This window comes from Maylandia zebra, linkage group LG1 (assembly GCF_041146795.1).
Source record: "Maylandia zebra isolate NMK-2024a linkage group LG1, Mzebra_GT3a, whole genome shotgun sequence".
Classification (NCBI taxonomy): domain Eukaryota; kingdom Metazoa; phylum Chordata; class Actinopteri; order Cichliformes; family Cichlidae; genus Maylandia; species Maylandia zebra.
This window is the reverse complement of record NC_135167.1, coordinates 17,502,840-17,523,762: the sequence shown is the minus strand read 5'-3', so window position 1 is coordinate 17,523,762 and position 20,923 is coordinate 17,502,840. Positions and strand designations below refer to the sequence as shown.

At 43.8% G+C, this 20,923-nt stretch overlaps 1 protein-coding gene across 2 annotated transcripts in view; it reads right to left on the bottom strand.

Annotated features, from left to right (window-relative positions):
• Window positions 1-20,923, bottom strand: part of gse1b (Gse1 coiled-coil protein b) — a 167,125-nt gene that overhangs the window by 45,237 nt on the left and 100,965 nt on the right. Inside the window, exon 1 of one of the 2 annotated variants that reach the window (XM_004539395.6) lies at window positions 19,921-20,584. The exons of the other annotated variant lie outside the window; for it this stretch is intronic. Coding sequence (XP_004539452.2) covers window positions 19,921-19,957 — 37 coding nt within the window. The 5' untranslated portion in view covers window positions 19,958-20,584. Of the gene's footprint in view, window positions 1-19,920; window positions 20,585-20,923 lie in introns of those variants that run through there. 2 annotated transcript variants of the gene reach the window in all.

The following is a 20,923-nucleotide window of genomic DNA, read 5'->3' as shown; positions in this document are numbered from 1 at the left end:
CATCTCTGTTTCAAATCTCCATATTTTGTCTCATTTTCTGTCTTCATTTATTTATTTGTATTTATATATTCCATTTCTATTGTATATATTAATCGGCATCTGTGGGTGGACCGCAAAGAAAGAATTTCATTGCACAGAGAAATGCCTTTTCTCTTGTGACACATGACAATAAACACTTTGAATCTTGAATCTTCAAAGTAGGTAATTTAAAAATGAAAGTAATTCCAGCAAATGTCCACAAGGGGACAGCCGACCACAAAAAGCACACAGAAGCCTTTGCTAAAAAAAAAAAAAAAGCCTTTACCCCCGTCTGGCTTATCAATGGTTTTACTGTGGATTAGATACCAGCGACTGCACAGGCTGTAAAATCAAAGCCAAACTTGTAAACAGTAAAGACAGGGTGTTCTCGTGATGCCAAGGATGAAACTGAGGATTAAGCAGGTGATGGCTGGGGAGGGGAGAGGTCTGAGGGCCTTTTGTACTTTGTGGTGTACACTGCTAATTTAGGGATGCACTGGATCAAATGTAAGCTTAATTCCGTATAGCTCATTTGTGCGTACTATTAAACGGTAAAGCACAGCAGAAAAAAAGCACTACCCAACACGCATGGCGTGCTCTGTCAGGCAGCATAACCCTCCTCTATGAGTGAGCGCATTTGTGCACCACATGTCACGTCTTTCATCCATGTGATAGTGTATCATTCGCCTCTACTTGACCTGTAAGAGAGAGTGAGAGAGCAGGTAGACAACAATGCCGCACGGAGACTTCAGCCTTTGATGTACCTCCTGTCTGTTCAGCTCAGCTCTGCAGACACTATAAGGATCTCCTTTTCTGTTTAATTCGTCAAATAGACATTTGGGCATTAAAATCTATTTGCTGACTCAAAATGTTCAGTCAGTTAGTATTTTTTATGGTCTTTTTTTCAATCACTAATCACATATTAGCTATTAGACTTTAGTAATTTATTGTGATTAGTCATTGTTGAAAATGAATGAGTCATTATTAGAAGATAATCTCTGGCATCACAGTATTTGAAATATTCATAAATATGTTTTGTTCTATAACAAGCATCAGTGTGACTGCATTAATCAGTGAGAGAAAAAAAAGGATAATCTAATACATTTGAGAAAAAAAAAAAACGTTTCTTAATTCCTTTAGTCACAGGCCAACGTATTAGAAGCATGCAGAGCCTCATTTTGATGCGCAGTTTAGGAAACTATGTGATTTTACATATACACGAGTTGGAAATGTAGCTTTTTTTGTGCCTCTTTCCGACCCACTGCATATTAATACAAAGCTGCAGTATTTACCACACAGTGTAATTAACTTGTGTCCAAAAGAGTGTGAAAACAACTTCAAAACGCCTGCGCCATGTAAAACCTCCACCAAGTGGTTAAACATTTATGTTTTCATCCACAGTGTCGGGTGTACACGAATACTTTTCAACGAACACACATTTGCCTTTTCTTAATTGCTACATCTCTCTCAGCTGTAGGTGTACTGCCGTGTAACTATGGGAGTCTGCAGGGCATTTCTGTTCTCCTCCTCCTTTCCTCTTTCACCAGCCTTTCTTCTTAACCTCCTGCACCTTCCTCCTTTGATACTAAACATCCCCCATTCCTACCATCCCTCATTGATTTGACTACTTGCCAGTTCACATACTCGCTCCTAACATCGCCTCCTCCTCCTCCACTTCTTCATTTTCTCTACAGCCTTTACTCTCCTATGCATTACTTCTCCTGTTTCTCCTCTCTCTGGCTCCCCATTTTGCTTTCTCTCTCTTGCTCTCTCCGCCTCCCTCTCTCACTTGCTCTCTCAGCAGCAGACCTGGCCTTAGGCATCGTTAGCTTAATTTAATAAAGGGGCTTAAGCTTTTGAGAGGCTTTTGAAGGATCTGACTGCTGTTCATTCATTACAATCTATCAGCCACAAGAGACACAGCCTTGTTGCATGGCTGAGAAAGGGATCGAGTGTGTGTATGTCTGTGTGTGTGTGTGTGAACATGTGTGAGTATGCCGGTAAGGTTGTAATAATATTTGCTGTAATTATTAGAGCTATGATGGAGTCACACACCTTGTGAACTCTCAATTCACTTCTGGTCTACATCGTAAAGTGCCTGCCTGTATGCATATGTATGGTGGAGAGTGGCGTCTGGTCAAAGAGCTGCCTACCACTACAAATGCATGCACGCTTTCCTTCCCTTCGGCATCTTAAAAAAAATAAATCTTCACCTCCTTTTTGAACTCCCTCAGTTCTACCAAACGACAAACGCCACAGATTCCCCCCCCACCTCCTACTTCACCTCCATCAAGCTGACGACAAGTGGCAGCTCTTTTAGACTTCACCATAGGGAGACACAGTCAGAGTGGACGGGTTGGAAAAGACTTCAGCCACCCCTGTGGACATTGTGCCTGGGTCCCTTTTTTTAACACTGAGCTTAATATCCAGACTATACTAGGCTTTGCCTCCTACCTCCATCACCCACACAAAACCTTAGCAAAGCAGCGATCTCAGCAAGCACAAAGGATTCAGGAGAAAAAAAAATCATCAGGCTTTGCATATGTCTGTGCATGTACAGACATATGTACATTTGTGCCTGTGTGTGAGAGAGCGAGAGCTGGAGGGCATATGCTGTACCTCTGGGGTGTGTGTTCCACATTCTTCCAAGCCAGATATTAAATTAAGGCGAGAGATGTAATTAACATGCAGATCAGATGCCACACTGAGGACAGAAGGGGTCTTCAGTCAGTGACATGTTAGACAAGAAAGAGAGAGTGATGGATGGAATGACAGATAAAAAAAGAGGGAGAAATACAACATGTCCCACATTATTTTCTTCAGTTACTGACCTGCTGTCAGTACTGCATCACCAGAAAAACAGAAAGAAAGTAGATAGCTGCAATTAATGATTAGATTACCAAGTAAGTATTTTCTTCATTAACTGAATAACTGGTTGCTCTGTAACAGCATTTCAACAATTTGCAAATTATTCGGCAATTATGTTTTTAGGCAAATCAATTAAGGGAGTAGAGATTTCAGCCATTTTACCTTTATTTATATGTAGATATACCATGTGTTGTACAATAATACAAGATAAAATTGAAGTTTTACTCCAAACAGTATATAATATTGTAAAAAAAATTTTTAAAAAGCACAGTATTAGACATTTCTTCTTCTTCCTCTTCTCTAAATAAATAAATAAAAAAAGGCTTTCAGACCAACTTTCAAACAGCACAAATCTAAACTGCTTGCATGTTATAACATGCTGATGTAGGCTGTTGCTATGTACAGTTGATCAAATAAAAGTCTTGGAATCAGTGCTGCAAAAACATGGAAAAATAAACAACCAAATGAAATGCTGAGAATAGCAATAAACTGCCATGTTGCGGTAAGAAAACTGTGACCTCATGCATTATACGTCACTTTATGTACTGTCCTGTCTTGAGGGTGAGGCAAATCTCTGTATATGGCGCTCTCCATCACTACTGGGGTACATCTGAGTGAAACCACAAGTAATACTGGCATAGAAGTAGTCCAATATGAAGCCAGCATGTGACTGAATAGTGCTTTAGATACAACTAAAAAGCACAACTGATTTCTAATATGCCAGCAACATACAGCTGTTTTTTGCTGACCTTGCCTAAACCAGACCCCAGTCTCGTAAAGTATTTCCACTCATGCATATACTTTGGTCAATTATAAATGCAAGGGAAAGGCCGTCTTTAACCCTGTGCATGCTGGAGAAGACTTTAATGAGATTAGGGGAGGGATGCACAGCAGTCTCTTTTACATTTGCTTTACGTGGCTGTAAATATGCTGCTTATCTGCTCTGCCCCTTATCATACATACATGCAGGCAGTGTGCATGTATGCAGTTCCACAGGCTCACTCTTAGCACACAGAGAAGACAGGGGAAAAAAATGAAAAACTAAGGAATACATTTCTATATGTTGAAGAGACGTCGATTCAAACAGGAAGTAGGGAGGTGGTGTGTGGAGCGAGCATGCTCTGCTGTGTTCCCTCCTCACTCCCCTTCTCTGTGGGTGTCTGTATGTGTGTGTGAGAGCAACAGGGGAGTGTGGTGAGGCCTATTAACAGACGAAGTGGTAATAGGCAGGGGGAGCCAGGATGTGTCTAAGCCACTGACCTGCCCATTAGCTCTCTCCACTCCGCTAAGCCCTCACATCGATCACCCAGCCACACATCATTGATCTGGAAAACCAGGCACGAGCGCACCACTCAGACATACCCTCCGTTTCTCAAGCCTCTCTTTTGCGCTGTGTGTGTGTGTGTGTGTGTGTATGAAGAAGAGAGACGGATGATGCGTCTGCATGTGTGGGAGGGGGTTGTAAATGTGTGTGACTTTCTACATGTGCACTAACCCGTGTGCTCTTGTGTGGTTTATCTTTATGGATGTTAGACAAGCCCCCGGGTCTGGGTGGACATACACATTCACAGACACCTTTCATTAAACATGCAAAAGGGCAAAGGAATTTAAAAGCCTGCTGTTATATCATTCTTCCAATTATTCAAATAGATTCCACCTTCCCACCCCTCTGCTGTGTATAATTAACAATGTACACTCCTCGATTAACCACACTGGCATAAGCTAATTGTCAGCTGTCATTCTGAATGTTGTGAGACAGACACCCTAAACCCCTACGCACACACCCACACAAACACAGACGAGCAAAACAATTTATGACGTTCAAAAATGTTCATACAATTGTGTGAATATGTATTTCTACACTTAGTACACCTCCATTTCTTGTTAAGCGGGATGCAGGTCCCGCTCTAAATGCAGCAGAAGTTAATAAGAGCTGAATGTTTATGGGTAATACCTCAGCTGCTAATTAGATCAAATTGTTCCCACCTCGCTGTTATTGTAGATATGAAACCTCTCTGCCTGTTCCTTTAGATTCAGCAGCAGACAGAGGTACAACAATATTTATTTTCTGATAAAGAGACAAAGAAACCAAAAGAGAGGGATGAAGGCAAAGTACCAGGTTAAAGGCATTATCATTTTACTGTGATATTTACAGCAGAAGGGAATAGTAGAGGGGGAGGGGGTACAGAGGGAGGGCGGGAAGGAAATTAAACGGAGCATCCAAAGAGAAAGTGTGGAAAGGAAAGCGCTGGGGATCAGTACAGATGGAGACATGCATGCATGTCAGGCAGCAGCAGATGTGCTCGTGTGTTTCGGAAGAAATAGCGAGAGGAAATAATAATTAATAAATAGGAAGATAGAAGAGGTGCATGGTGAAGAATTGTGTCTGAGCCGTTTTTACATATACAAACACAAACAAGCGTCTTGTAAATTTATGCAAATGCGTTCTAACAGACAGCACAACAATCACTGGTACTATAGCGCCGTAGGTTGCCATACAAAAGACAAAAAACACAAAACATTGATATAGATGAATCAGCCTTTAGCTCAGAATACTTTACTCCAAGCTTTGAGGTGACACTCGGTTTGAAAGTAAGCTGTGATACCCCTTGTTTTTAGTTTGTATGGATTCAAACATAGGAATTATGTAAAGGAGTTTGACCCATTTGAATGAAAGAAGACTGCGAGTGCTATGTCTAATTACAAATTCTTTTGCGACTTGTGTATCACTTTTTAAATGCAACATAACCTACTAAAAGCTGGAATCTTTTCCTCATTATCCCCACCCTCTTCCATACACCCACCCCGCTCTCCTCTCACCCACCCCTGTAAACTTGTGCACCCTCAAACAGATGGCACAGGGATGATGAAAGCCAAACCAGTTATTTATCTAATTATGACTTACCACTTAACAGCATAATCTCCCCCTGCAATTGTGAGGTATTCAAATAGGGGTGATTAAGGGGGTTATGCAAATCTAAACAAAATGCCTGCAGTGGTGTTAGTACGAACAAACCAGCATGTCCACTTGAATGATCCTAATATAGACACGCTGCTAAGTTTTTAAGTGCTGTTTCTCAAATTGTTATGGTCAACGTGTCCACAAATGTACAGTATACCATGATATATGGAGCAGTAAATGTACAGGAGATGAATAAACGGAGAGAGAGAGACAGAGAGATTTGGCAAAAGCCAGGGTGAATTCAAGCCCATGCTAATAGGGTAATTGCATTGATTTCCATTTAGCTGCACTCTCTGATGTTATTTACAGCATTTAGCCCGGCAAACAAGCCCTCTCTCCTCTCTCTGCTCTGGGTTTGCTTTTAACCAGCTGTGACATGCTGTCAACCCCTTTTCCTCTGCCCTCTGTCCCCTTCACCCTTTTCACAACTGCCAAAAAGCCAAATACATTATTAGGCCATTAATACCAGTCATGCTTACACATCCCTCCAATCCCCCTCCCTCCTTATTTATTCCAGTATTGCAGTTCCTCCCTCCCTCTCGCTTCTCCTCTCAGGCCTGCTGGCATGGCCGCTGAGCTGCTTTGAAGTGCCCATGTTTATCCATTTGGTCTGAGATGTGGTTGTGCGTGGTGTGAGGTGGTCAGAGGGTTTTTTTTTACCACCCCCCTCGACGGACCAAATGTCAAGGTCTTCCAAGCGTTAAAGTCAAATCACGATTTTCACTCAAGGTGTTCTGGAGGCTCCCATCGCAGCTGAGATGCACCTCCTCAAAAAGTTGTGGTAATAGCTGGTGCAAGAACTGTTTGTGCTTCTGTCCGATTTGCTGTCTGTATATTTGCTACAAGCATCGCTACCTGATGCTGAAGATCTGTTGTGCTAAAGTAAAAGAAAGTCTTGTTTTCATAATGATAGTCAAAGCTGGATTCCTGTAAAACAAAATGCATGAGGAAATGTAAAAATGATAATGGGGCTTGTGCTGTGACAGATGACGGATTCAAATTCGACAGCCTATAGGAGTCTGTCTTTTCTCACCTGTCTCATTTGTTTCACACAATAGACTTACTATATGAGGAAATGAGTGTGAGAAAAAGGGCTGGCACTTTATTAGCATGCAGCAGACAGAGCATTGTATTAGCGCTGTATTAATGTGGTGGTCACGTCTGGGACACAGACAGACTGCATTAAGCTCATCATCCCTCTTCTGCACACATCAAGGACTCAACCAAGACCTGCAAGCTACCAAAGTAGTTAAAGAGCAACAGGATTTGTGGAACATCTCCAGCCACTGATTTTTGTGCTTTAACACTGCGGGAGGATATGCGGTCGCTATGTTATTATAAGCATAATGTATATAAGAGTGTACTGTGCGTTCAAGGTGAGCATATGTGTTCTGAATCTTGTATTCGTATAGAGCTTCCTCACATATGACTCACTTCATTCACTTAGAAGGACTGCGTAGGTGGCATAGTGGCTTCATATTAACACCACAGAAACACTAGTGTGCGTGCAATACATATATGTGAGTTCAGCATATGACATTAAAGCTTACCTAAAGCATACTGCAGTATCATCAGTTCCTGCACATTTTGTCATTCCCTTTCCCTGAACGTAGCAATGTTAGCAGGGTTGTAGCGCTCCAAGCCAAGTTCATCTGCATTCAATTTCACAAAGGCAGGAAAAGGCCAAGAAGACTACCAGCGGTCATCCACTGAATATGCTGTTTGCAGGTGTTGTAGCCTTTACTCAGTAAATTAAAGATGTTACAGTCAAAGGCAGAGGTAGTAAGATACATTTCTTTATGCTTGCTCTCTTTACTTGCTCTTTTATCACCTCTTATTATTTCACTGACTGTTGCAGGTCTATTAGCATCCACCATCCAGTCAGTGCAGCCATCTTCCATATCTACCAGTTCTCTTCCCTTGTGTCTCTCTTTGAGATTTTGAATTAGCTTAGATAATAAAGAGGAACACAACAGAAAAACGATTATGCTTTATAAAGAGACACAAGGCCCACGGTGAAGCATCATGTGCCACTGCTCCAAGTCCTGCTAAGACAGTGCTTTTACGAAGAAAACGGTGGTGTGAGAGCAAGTGAAAGTAAAGATCATTATTTTGCACTTTGTTTAGGTATGTTTTTCTCCCTAGCCTCCACTACTTTCTTTCTCCCTGGGGTTCAAACTGCAAAAGTGAGCACCCTACTATAAGACGATAAGGAAGGCTAAGGCGCTTGTATCCTTGCAGAACACACACACTCAGAGGGATAAGCTATGGACTAGTACGGATCCTTGATACACATAAACATGGAGAAGCAGACGTTACAAAGCACAAGCTCTCATCTCACTGCTAAGCAAGCAGGGAAAGGAGGGGGGGGAAGATGAGGAGGGAATGAAAGGATTTAGTCTTCATCTGCGGATGAACATGCCATCTCCTCCTCCCTGTTAGCACAGATTCCCTTGCTTCCCTTTGCCTCTAATTGCCAATTCAGCCCTCCTTTCAGCTCTGTCAGTCTGCCCTCAAAACACCCACTGTCTTTGGACAACTGGGTTACTGATGACTGATACATGAAGTGTTTGGTAACACTTTACATTCCAAAGCAACATAAGCTATGGCTATGAACATTGGAAACACATTCTTTAAGCCAAGCACGCGCTTCGCACTCCTCCGACACACTTTCTTTGCATGCAGATGGTGTGTGTTTAAAGCCAGCAGGGCAAGGCCGCGCATGCAAGAGTATCTGCGATACGTGTGTAAATGTGCGAGCGTACTGGTCTGCCTATGTGAGTGCTTGACGTCTCACCTGGGGGACAAGAAATTAACACGAGCAAATTTTACAGCGTTCATTCCCGTTTTGCTGGTAACAAGACCATCTGCTAACCATACTGCCCCACACAGGGAGGGAAAAAAGGAGAAGCGGGCTGCACTGAAATCACTCCCACAATCCCTTTCTCTCTCTCTCTCTCTTTTTAGCTGCATCCGATCCACACTCTCTCTAGCACGGTGAGGGGCAGAGATAACACCTCAAGGCCATGGTATTGCTGCCAGCCTTTAAACCGCTTCGTCTCCCTCTGCCCTGCTCTCTGTGGTTTTCTTGATGAAAGAGAGGAGGCAGATCAGAGGAAAACATGGCAGTCCAAACACTTGAGTCCACAGCCAAGGCTAAAACCAGAGCACAGAGTCACGGCCCCTTCACCATCCACTTACAGCACAGACTTGTGGACACCCACATATATGGGGAAAAAAAACCCACATGTGCATACACACACCTCTTTTATTTATTTATTTTTTGGGCACTTACGACATCCACAATACTGCATGACTGCACCAGCATGCACAGACATGAAATTCTTTGTGTGCACGTGTATATGTGTATTAGGATAACGATGGGCTCCGGTGGGCTGTGATAAACCTTCTCTGACGGCGGCTTAATGAGGGCACTGCCTTTTGGCTCTTGCGTGTGTGTCAGTATTGAGGAGCCAAAACACAAAGACCCTGATTAATAAACTCTTAAGTACACAGGAAACGCGTATCAATTTCTCTTCTGTTCAGCATGTTATACATGTCAAGTTTTGATTCACTAACATGAAAAATGAAAAAAAAAAAGGAAGTATCCCCTTGCTTTCCACTGCTCGCATTAGTACTGCTACTTTTTAGTAAAAACTCTCGGAAGTGTTTTGTTCACAGCCGATAATGACAGAGGAAAAGAGAGAGAGTGAGAGGAATACACTGATCTAATTAGCAGCTAGTTAGCAGCAAAACAGTTGAGTCCAATTAGGAGGTGTGTTGTAGCGCATGTAGTGAAGAGTTTAAATGCTATCCTGATTATCAACACTGTTTATTTGTTCTTCTACCGGGAGACTCACTTAGTGCATCTGACTGATAGATTTAGACAAACAGGGTGAAGAGAAGAGCGACTGTTTATTTTAGATTGAGGTTGAGTTAAGCAACTCTGTGTGTGTGTGTGTGTGCATATGTGTATGCCTTAGGTTTGAAGGGTTGTAGAGTGAGTAAACATTTGTCCTTCTATGTATCCACCTGTGTGCTTGCATACACGAGTCTCCATTGTGAGAGAGCACACTCGGAATCCCGTTATTATCCAAAATTTTAAGATACCATTTCCAGCAGCCCCAAGCTCGACTTTTTACTGTCACATACCACAAACACACCCTGCCTCCCTTTCTCTCTTGCTCTCCCTCCCGTCCTTTTGGCAGAGTCTCCCCCTGCCGGCAGGTGCACACTCCGGTGGCAGCCAAAGTGCCAACCTGCCCTCCATATGCCCGCCTCCGCAGTGCCAGCTTACTCTTGCCACTCCCCACCAGGATTCAGCTGGCCAGCCCTCCCCAAATCTGTTCCCACTCCCCAACACTCACCCTCCCTTACAGCATCCGCCCCTAGACATTCTTCAAACACACACACACACACACACACACACACACACACACACACACACACACACACACACACCCCTAACCTCCTCTTGTCTCGCACATAGACATGAAGCACTTTTGGCAGCCTACTCACATTCACTTGTCTTATCTTTCCTTGTGCTTCATCTTCCCCCTTCAGCCCTTTTCTCACCTTACACTCTGCGTTACTCTGACCTTCATCTGCTCTACTCCCACCTCCTGAGCAACCCTTAGTTGTCGCGCTCTTTTTTGAGACCTCCCTTGACATAATGCCAAGAGACCGGAGCAGACACTCACAGAACAAGAAGCCAGGCCACATCAATCAGTGCAGGAGCGTATGACGACCGCGTGTCAGATCGATGCATCATCCTTCGACTGGTTGTACTCTGGGATTTATCGGGGAAACCAGCGTTGTAGGGCAAGTTTTACTCCTAGCAAGTTACTCTGGTTTGTACTGGGCTCAAGGCACTGACGCATGGTGTGAGTGTTTGAAACGGAGCATGTTTATATGTCTCCACTCACTTAGAACTGCTCACATAACCTTGTCTGACCGTTCAGCTTGTTCAGTTTTCCCTCAGGATGCGAAACAACCCCCATACCCTCTGACACCAAGCAACCAAATAAACACAAGTCAACGCATAAACACACAGAGTGCCCAAAGAACTGGATGTGAGAGGATGAGCTATATCCCCCCCGCCCCTTTTATGTTGTCATCAAAAAGAAAAAAAAAGGCATCATTTCTCAAACACATATTGTTCAGCCACATGGACAAACAACAGTGCAGTGTGTGAGATTTATACCCAGCTATAGCTGCTGTGCTATTCATTTTGTGGACCCTGTAAGGCTTCTATAAACACAGAGTGATGGAGCGGTAATCCTGTGCCCTCTCCTCATTACTCCTCCTGCTGAGGAAGTCATCTGACCGGCCCCGAGCCATCTATTCAGGTCACAACCATCATCTATCATCCATCATCTAGTCTCTCCCAGTCTCTCTGTCGCATGCTCACTCACACACAATTCAGTGTGTGACATTAGTTTTAATGTGGCATTTTAGACCCTGTCAGCGAGCACTTGCCCCATGCCAAACCACCTTATAAGAACCACAAAGAGCGAAGAACTGAGAAAGTGAGAGTAGGTACGGACAGAGACAAGAGAGGACAAACAAAGGAAGAAAAATGAAAGTGAGAAAGAGAGAGACCTTGCCTTGAGTTATCTCCCGTCTTTAACGGGATGTGATGAGCTCTCGTCATTCTCTTAATCTATCTCCCATGATTCAATTCCATTTCCTGTGTGCCGAGAGGCTGGCAGCATGGCACCAATCAGACACACAAAGAAGCACACACTCACAAACACAATCTAAAAAGAAAAAAAAAACACTGCATGAAAAGTAGGAGGTTATTCATTCACTACAACATTTAATGTACCATACAGCACGTCCTGCTGATTCGGTGAGGTCACTGGCTGTTCATTCTTAACCCTTCCAACACTCACATATGGTGACACAGGCCCATACCCTGGACCCAAGAGATGAAAGGGGCACCGACACCCCGCCTAACACCTGGCTAAGAGGGAGGCAACTGAACAGCATATGCACAGAAAGCTGGTAGCAGATACTCATCTAAGAGGAAAGTGAGAAAAGACTATGTTGCAAACTGCATCTAGAGAAAGTAGCTGTATGTCTATATAGGGAGGACAAATAACTGACACAACAAAGAGACGGAGGAGGGGTTGGAATGGGCAAATTGCATTTTCTTCATTTCTTGCCATAAGTGAAGGGGTTGCTTTGATGGTTAAGCTCTGAAATCCCATCGGCTAATGATTGGAAAGCTGTCAGCTTAAAAGGCTGCCCTCACCCACCACAAGAAACACATACAATGATACACACAAATACACACTGCTCTACGGAGCTTCAGAGTAGAAAAATAGCAGTTTCTTTATTACCCTCTCTCTGGGTAGCACTGTTCCCTCTTTTCCCCTCCTCTTCCTCATAAATCTTAGACTCACACACTCCTAATTACCACAGGAAGTGAGGGAGGATTACCCTGCTTCTCCCCCTAACATCATCTATCTCCTGCTTTGTGCTTGTTCCTCCACCGACCATCCATTTATGGTGCAGTTAAAAGGGCAGGGAACATATGAGATCATTGACATTTGTCACCTCACAGGTGTGAGTATATTTGTAACTGCGTAGCCGTGGAAAAGAGGCCGTTCGTGTTTATTCAAATCGTTCAGTGCGAGGACCTGACTGCTCAGACTGGTGTAGCGAGCAGGTGGTCTGGCAGGGAGGAAGTGTGCAAGATGTAACTGAACCTTTACTGCACTGCAGAAGATAGTCATCTGGCAACTGATAGCTCTTACCCACTGTCAGTCTGTCTGTCTATCTGTATGTGAGGAAGGTTATGCAACTTCGTGCATCACCCTTCTGATTTTATGGTAAAGTTTAGAAATACAGATTACATTTAAGCTATGAAAATATCTGCATCACCAAAATAAGTGTTTTCAGAAAAAACTTTGTTTGACATTTTATGTTGATTTTGATATCTGCTGTATATGTTCCAGGGGTTAAAGCAATAGATCATCAACTCTAACCTCTGGAGTCAGAGTTGTGTCCAGCACCATGTTATAATGCTTGATCTGTCAACAGTCATGTAAACCGCTTGCACAAAAAGTCAAGTATGTGCTGCAGGTTAAAATCAATAAAAGGCTCTAACCTTAAAAAAACCCCTCATACACTCTTCGACCTTCCTAGCACCATCTTTCTCTTCACACCTGCCTCCTTTAGTCAGTCTGTCTAGCTCAGCGGTCCCCAACCTTTTTTGCGCCACGGACCGGTTTATGCCCGACAATAGTTTCACGGACCAGGTGTCGCGGATAAATACAACAAAATAAAACTAGTACCGGTACCGAAAAAAAGAAGATTTATTCATAACACACGTGAAAAGACCCAGCAAAACAGAGTTAACGATAAAAACGATAACAAAATAACGCTGAAAACCGATAAAAACCCTGAAAACCATACATTTCACACCTGAGCCTCAACTCTCGCGGCCTGGTACCAAACGACTCACGGACCGGTACCGGTCCGAGGCCCGGGGGTTGGGGACCGCTGGTCTAGCTAACATGGTCTGGGTGAAGTGGCTAATGGAAAACACATTTTTTAGCCACCTGCCATTAGGTGGGGAGCTGTCAATACACACACTTTATAACCTGCGCATGAAGATATAATTTGTTGAGTTGGATAAAAATAATTTTTATTAGTTGATTAGTCAGTCTTCTCAAACCATCTTTGTCCTATTTGTTTTCTTAAATTGGTTTTTAAAAAAAGCACAATATGGCTTGAACACCTGGATACAATTACTGTGCTCAATAATCCTAAAAGCTAGGTTTGAGTACTTTGCCAAGTGGTTTTTATTTCTTTATTTCTCCAGATTTTATCAACACGCTGGGGTTGCAACCATTCAGGAACTTAGCGATGTAGTCTGGATGAAAATGAAGGATGAGTTTGAGAATTGGAGCGTTTTGAAGGAGAGTAACAGACACTGAAAGTAGTGTGTGTGACAAGTCATTACAGGAGCCACCTGCTGCAGTGGTAACTACTACAAAGGCAGTTTGGAGTGCTGGGGCAGGTGTTTATATGCCTGTCTGTGGAAAGATCTTATCAACACTGTAACATCACAAGCACAAAAAAAGCAGTCACATAACTTTACAAGGTGAGTAGTTCCCATTCAAATCCAGTCACAATTTGGTCTCTGCTTTCCTTTTCTCTCACAGACAACACAAATTAGATTTGTTCGGATATTGCTTCCTCTGTCCTTGTAGTCCTTGTATTACTAGATCATAACAAATCAATTAGACAACTAGCCTCAATGAGAGCAGCATTAACTCCAAGTATTCCACACCCATTCTCAATGCATTTTAGTAATTTCAGCAGTCAGATGGTGGGAGGTTTACAAGGCGCTCTCCACTCTGCTGCCTAAAGTTAAACTGAAATTCATCTGAGTGTTCCTAAGTGAAAATAAATACCATCTATGTGCCCATGTGTCACTGTGTAATGATGTGCATCCATGGGCGTCTGCACGCGTGTCTGTCTGTGTGAACCCAGCATCATCAGATGCAGGGAGGGTTTAATTAGAATTCTCTGTAGTCTAATTTGATTAGTGGAGGCAAAGGAAGATGAAGGAAATTAGAGATCAGCTATTTCTGCTGCTGGAATAATGTTTCAGGAAAAGCGTGACAGCACAGCCACACGCCCATGCACATGTACGCACATACGCGCGTTCAACCGCAAAATATGAGTGGGTCTACTTATGGCCCTCGCATTCCGCTTGGGCGTCATTTCAGTTCACAGTGACTTAACTCGAAAGATCAGAGGTGAGTGTCCGCTGCTGTAGCCGAGTATTTCGTAGGGACTCAGAGACCGACTGGACGTAGAAAACCTGTCAACGATATCCCTGGATGCACACGGTGCTGTAGAGAAAAAGCGTTTACCATCCCACTACTGCTTCTATATGTACAATCCACAGCCTCAGAGGAGCAGAACAAACAAATCCACACACAACACAAAGCATTACACAAACAGCATTGCATCTCCCTGGCGCCAAACTGACAAGACTACCGGAGAGCGAACTGACAGTAGTCCATAAATCATAGTTGCAACTGTGATACCAGTGAAGCCCTCATTACCCCCCTGCACCTGTTAGTAAACCAAATGTCTGTTAGAAAAGTGTGTAAGGGTTTTGTGTGTATGTTCATGTCTGCCAATGCAGGTGAACTAAATTTCCTGTCAGATATACTACAGTAGAAAAAAAGGCTCCAGTATGAGGAAGGCATAGAAACAGTTCAGCATTTAGAGTTAAATGGGTGTAATTTATAATTTTCACATCAGGCTATTTAACGAAGTCAACAGATCACTATTTTAGGACATTTTAAAACACACAGCATTATACCCCGGCTTGTCGTGTTTGCACTTTAATTTTTAAACAAATTAAACAGAAGAGATGTTCCCCCTTGGACTCTTTTAATTCGTTTTAGCACATTTTAGCGGAGCGGTGTGTGAGATGGTGGGATGATGGATGATCTTTTAGCTGTTTGAATAAGGGGCTGGTTGAGGTTGTGCCACTGGTTGCAGCAGATGGCCGCCCCTCCCTGAGCCTTTTTTCCTGTTAAAAGGGAGTTTTTCCTTCCCACTGTCACCAAAGTGCTTGCTCACAGGGCGCGTGTGATTTTTGGGTTTTTCTTTGTATGTGTTACAATATAAAGCACCTTGAGGCGATTGTTGTTGTGATTTGGCGCTGTATAAATATTATTGAATTGAATTGAATGACGTGAGTACAGGTTCTCTGTAAAATACAAAAATGTGTGTGCATTTCTGGAGCTCCACGGACCCGGTAGCTGGTGGTGGCTTGTATCCAAAGAGAAGAGGCCACAGGTGTGAAGGGTCAGGGTTTAACAACTCCTGGGTTTATGAGGAGGCTAACAGGGCAGCCGGAGAGACACGGCACCGCCGACCTTTACAGCCATGACCGGGGCAGTACCACCTGCGGACTGGCGTGGAACAGATGCCACATCGAGAATGGGTCATAGCTTTTATAGCAAGGGCAGAGTGAGGGAGAGAGAGGAGCAGAGAGAAAGGGCGAGGGAGCTAGTAGTCCATCACCGTGACTGCTTTACTGCTGCTACTGCCATCTAATGACAGAGCTGTCAGAGCACATGGAGTGGGAGGAATGGAGCGATGGTTGGAGCGAGGAGCAAAGGGGGAGTAAAATAGATAAATGGGTACAATGATAGAGCGAACTGTGGGATAAAAGCACAGTGGGAGGAGGAGAAAGATGCAGAGAGATGGGTCACACTTGAGTTGACGCTAGCATAAAGGGAGAAAGATGCAGTGGGGAGATTTGTAGGAATTGATCAGAGGAGATGGTCTCAGCTATAAAGAGAAGGAACATGCAAAGGTATTGTGGTTAATTGGATATAATGATTTCACTACTCCACAGATAATCTTCTAACACAGTATGGACCCCTCTGCTGGTTTTATCAATGAATGCTCTCCTGTGGCTTAGTTTACCAGTATGTGATGTTGCGCACATATTCACAAGCAAATTCTCAATATGCACATTTACCCCGAAATCTACAGGCGGCACTCTAGCCGAGTTTTTTTTGCTGTTTTTTTTTTTTTTTTTTTTGAACAAGCACTTGGTAATCACCAGTGATTAGTCTACACTCTGATCTAGGGCTTAACACCCAGCATGGCTCCCACACATATTGATTCCCTCTCCGTGTGCATGCGTCTGAAAGAGAAGAGAAACGCATTTTGTCCAGATTACCATGTTCTTCTGAAATTGATTTTCAAAGAGAGCCAGGGAGAACGGGAAGAGAAGTAGATCACAACAATTAAACTGGTTTATTACCAGATTTGTTTATCTGCGCATTTTGTTCTCCTCTAAAATAAATATCAGTTATCTTTTGGTAAACTGTGCATTTCAGTCTTTTTTTGTACCCTTTCCTGACAAGTAGGCTGGATAACAAAGTGCAAAGTCTGAATGAATCTGTCTACCTCGGGAGGTTTCAAGTAAACTCTGACAGGATTAGCTCTCAACACAAAAACCTTGTCAGTCTGTGGCCTGTCATAACAAAACTTCAGCCTTTCTTGCTCTTTAACCTCACCCCACCTGCTTGCTTCTGTGGTTTGTGGTTTCAGCTTCACAGGTTGTTTTTATTGTCACAGGCACAGACTCTGCTGCCCATCCTGTTTTCTGTAACTCTTACACCTCCCCCCCCCCCCCGTTTCTCAGCATGTAACCCTCAGGGTAGAAGTACAGAAACCACTGGGGGGGGACAGCAACAGAGGAAAGAGATACAGTGGATTTGTGCATGACAGTCAAGCTTATTAGACAAGATCGTTGGTTCAGTGACCAATATAGTTAACATGCGCACACCAAAAAGATATAATGTTTAAAATGCTGGGTTTTACAAACAGCAGGTATGGAGGACGATCATTAGAGGGTGACAGCTGTGAGAAGGCAAGATGGACATGTAGCTAGAAGCATAGATACCTGAGGAGTGTAAAAGTGGGACGGGGGTATAGTGACAAACAGCGACTATGACCCTCCTCCATTTTGAAGTGGTTGCTCCCTGGCTCTGCTCCACCTCGCCTGTGATGTAAATGCAACCCAAGTTCAAGTGCTTCTCCTTTGCACCTTTATCTCGACACCCCTCGCTGCTATTCTCTCTTAATACATTTCTTTCTCCACTTTCTCTGCCTTCTTCCCATCAATAACCACCCCCAACCCATTCCTCTTTATTTAACCCAACCTTTTTTGTTGTCAAATAATCATGGAGAACTAGCATGTGTCTGACATGGTCTCCAAGGCAACGGCGGTTAAGACGGGAAGGCAGGCAGGGGCTCATTTAGTGGCTGAATGAAAGAAGGGGGAAGAGAAGAAGCAACCCACAGAGCTAGGCGCGCGCGCACACACACACACACACACACACACACACACACACACACACACACACACACACCTACCTTACTAGCTTTGGCCACTGTCACAGCAAAGACCTGTGTCTCTAATCTGCGTGACTCTCCCGCTGCAGGCTACATTGGTGTGGGAGGTTTAGGGAGCACACATGTGCACACACACACAACGACACACACCAAGACACACATGCAGTAATGAAGAGTGAAGAAAGGGTCACAGATACCACTGGAAAAATAAGGGAAGAGGAGGACGAGGAGGATGAAGAGGAAAATAATGAAGATGACTGGGTGGTTAATGGGAGTCAGAGAGTCAAAGAGAAGAAGTCCTGAGGAATCAGAGAGGGAATGTGAGGAGATAAAGGAGGTTACAGCCAGCAACTCAATCCCTGTCTTCTTTTAAATGTCTCCTGATTTTGTCTCATCACATTCTGCAGATTTCCCCACAAACAGTCTCTCTCCGCTTGTTCTGGTTAATTCTTATATTGCTCAGTTTGATTCAAGCGTAAACTTGGAAAATAAAGAGCGCTCTGGTCAGAGGCTTTGACACATGTAGAAAAGTAGTGCATTGAGTCTTTTGTCCTCCTCTCTAACCCCTGACACAAACACCTCTCTGTGTTTCTTTCTGTCTTTATTTCTCACACAGCAGGCACTCTGTGGCCTTTACCAGCAAATATCCATTTCAAAACCAGTCGTCTGAAAAGAGAAGTGGCTGGAAAGACACGGTGGAGATAGGCACATACAGAAGGAGGCTAAAAAATAGATAAAAAGCTGTTAAAGCTCACAAATGACATCAGCCTATATTAAAGTACTTAGGTTTTGGTGTGCTTCTTCGCTATTCAAGAAAGAAAAGCATCTGTACCCTTAAAGAGGTAATCACAGGTACGACTTAAGTATTTTGGCTCTTAGGTTTTTTCTTACTACTAATTTATAACTGTTAATCTTTGGAGTCCTCTGTGTTTCTGCGATATCAACGCAAATAAAATGGTGTTTGAAACATAAAAAAAACATAACATAATGAAATGTAAAATCATACAAAAGAAAGCAGTATACACTCAACTAAACACTTCATTTGAAGTGCAGCACATTTTATGTCTGCGCTGTGGGTCACGTCCTTAAACTGATACACAATTAATACAAAAATGTGTATGGAAAAAAAGAAAGACTTAAGCGGTCGGTCATGGACTAACTGCACACTCTCCTGCTGACTAATGCACATAAATTATTTATCTCTAAGAAGTGTTGGTGAAGTGTACTCAGTTAAGCTGCAGGGAGACAACATCCACACACAGATGAAAGCACACATTAAACAGAAGACAAGCACCATTGTGCAGATTTAGGTTACGGTATAAAACTGAATTATAGCTAGATTTAGATTACGAAAAAGCTGTATAAAGAGCAAAAAGCATCTCTGAGTTGATGGAAGAGTACGGAGGTGTGTGGGTTTACAGTGTGTATGTCAAGAAATCAAGCAGGAGGCAAAGCATTTAAATATTTATGAACACATGAATACATATGCAAAAGGCACAGAAAGAGAAAAGAAAACATTGCCTCTCTCAAGTTTTCTTCTCTACCATTCTACCTCAGTTTGTCATTCTCCTCTCTTCTCTCACTGCCCTCTCTTGGCTGTCCTCTCAACAATCAGTGCCCAGTGAGCCACGAGACGCACTTAAGCGCCGACCGGCGGTAACCTCACGCCGCCCTAGTATTTTTTTCTCACACCCACCGCACGCACGCTCCTACAAAAACTGCAAACATGCACGTATGCATGTGAGCATACACACGTATAAAAACCCTAAAAAGATGGACCACACGTACAAAACTATGCATTTGCTTCTCTACTCATTGTGTAGCTGAATAAAACAAAGCAGCCGGGTTAGTGTCCCGTTTACCTGCTGACTTCCACGATAAAGAGCTGAGAGGTTAGAGGAACAGAGTGCGAGCTGCTGTCACACAGCATTACCAGCCTCGGATCTCAGGTTCCAACCTCAGGATCAACAGCACAAAGACAAGTGTCTCCTCAGATGCACTCTAGAGCTAACCTCAAACCTCTAGAGCACTTTGTTACAACACACAATTACACGCAGAGAGAATGACACACATGCACAACATGCCCACACAAATGTGCATTTAGAAAATGATTTAATACACACACGCGTTCGTTTTCACACCACACATGAATGACATAAGCTTACCTGGCAAGTAGTAAAGTGGTGCTTTTAGTCCAAACATGGTTTCTGTTTAAGTGTCATGAAGCCACAGCAACTTGTTTCAAATGTGTAGGCAGCAGCCCTGTCCTGGATGACTTCGACAGAAAGGGACTGCGCCTTCGCAGCCACCCAGAAACGAGGCTCAGTGTGTGGTGAGGCTGGGCTGGGACTCAGCCTGTCATCCCTGCTTTCTGGTCCTCGCTAACCAAGCGTGAGGCTGGGACCGCCCAGCCAGCCAGGACACACACACATACACAAACACTCAGACAGCCACACAGATACACACAGACAGAGCGGTGCAAGGGTCAACCCCAGAGCACGCCCGTGCTCTCAACCCCCTCACTCTTGCCCAAGATCCCAGGGGCAAAGGGTCACAACACTTGCTGTTCGTTTCTAAGCAGCAGCAGGAAACGCGCTTTCTCAATCTCTTTCTTACATGAGCACACACAAACAGACACGCACACACACCCGGCGAGTCGGGACAGCCGGAGAGAGAGATGTAAAAGCTAGCGGTCCAGTGTCAAGAAGAGGTGAAAAGAGGAAGGAGGGAGAATAAACTCAGGCTGGGTAAATCCTGCAGACAAGAGCAACGACTGATTCCTAGGACTGCCTTTTATCCCTCTATCCAAGAAAGATGATCAGAAGAGAGACAGCTCTGCTTCCTCCGCTACTGCTGCCACTCTCTCTCGCTCTCTCATTTTCTCACCCTCCCCTCTCTCTCTCTCTCTCTCACTGCCGACACACAAGGAAAGAGGTGGAGGAGAGGAGGAGAGAAGGAGGGCAGAATGAACTCCCTCCAGGCAACAAGACTGCCAGATAGCGAGGAAGGGAGTGTGTGTGTGTGTGTGTGTGTGTGTGTGTGTGTGTGTGTGTGTGTGTGTGTGTCAGTGTGAGGGGGTTGGTGGTGTTAGAGCAAAAGAAGAGCCTGAATAGGCAAGGGTACAGATGAGAAGGAAATACCAGCCAATGCTGATGCTTCACCCGAGGA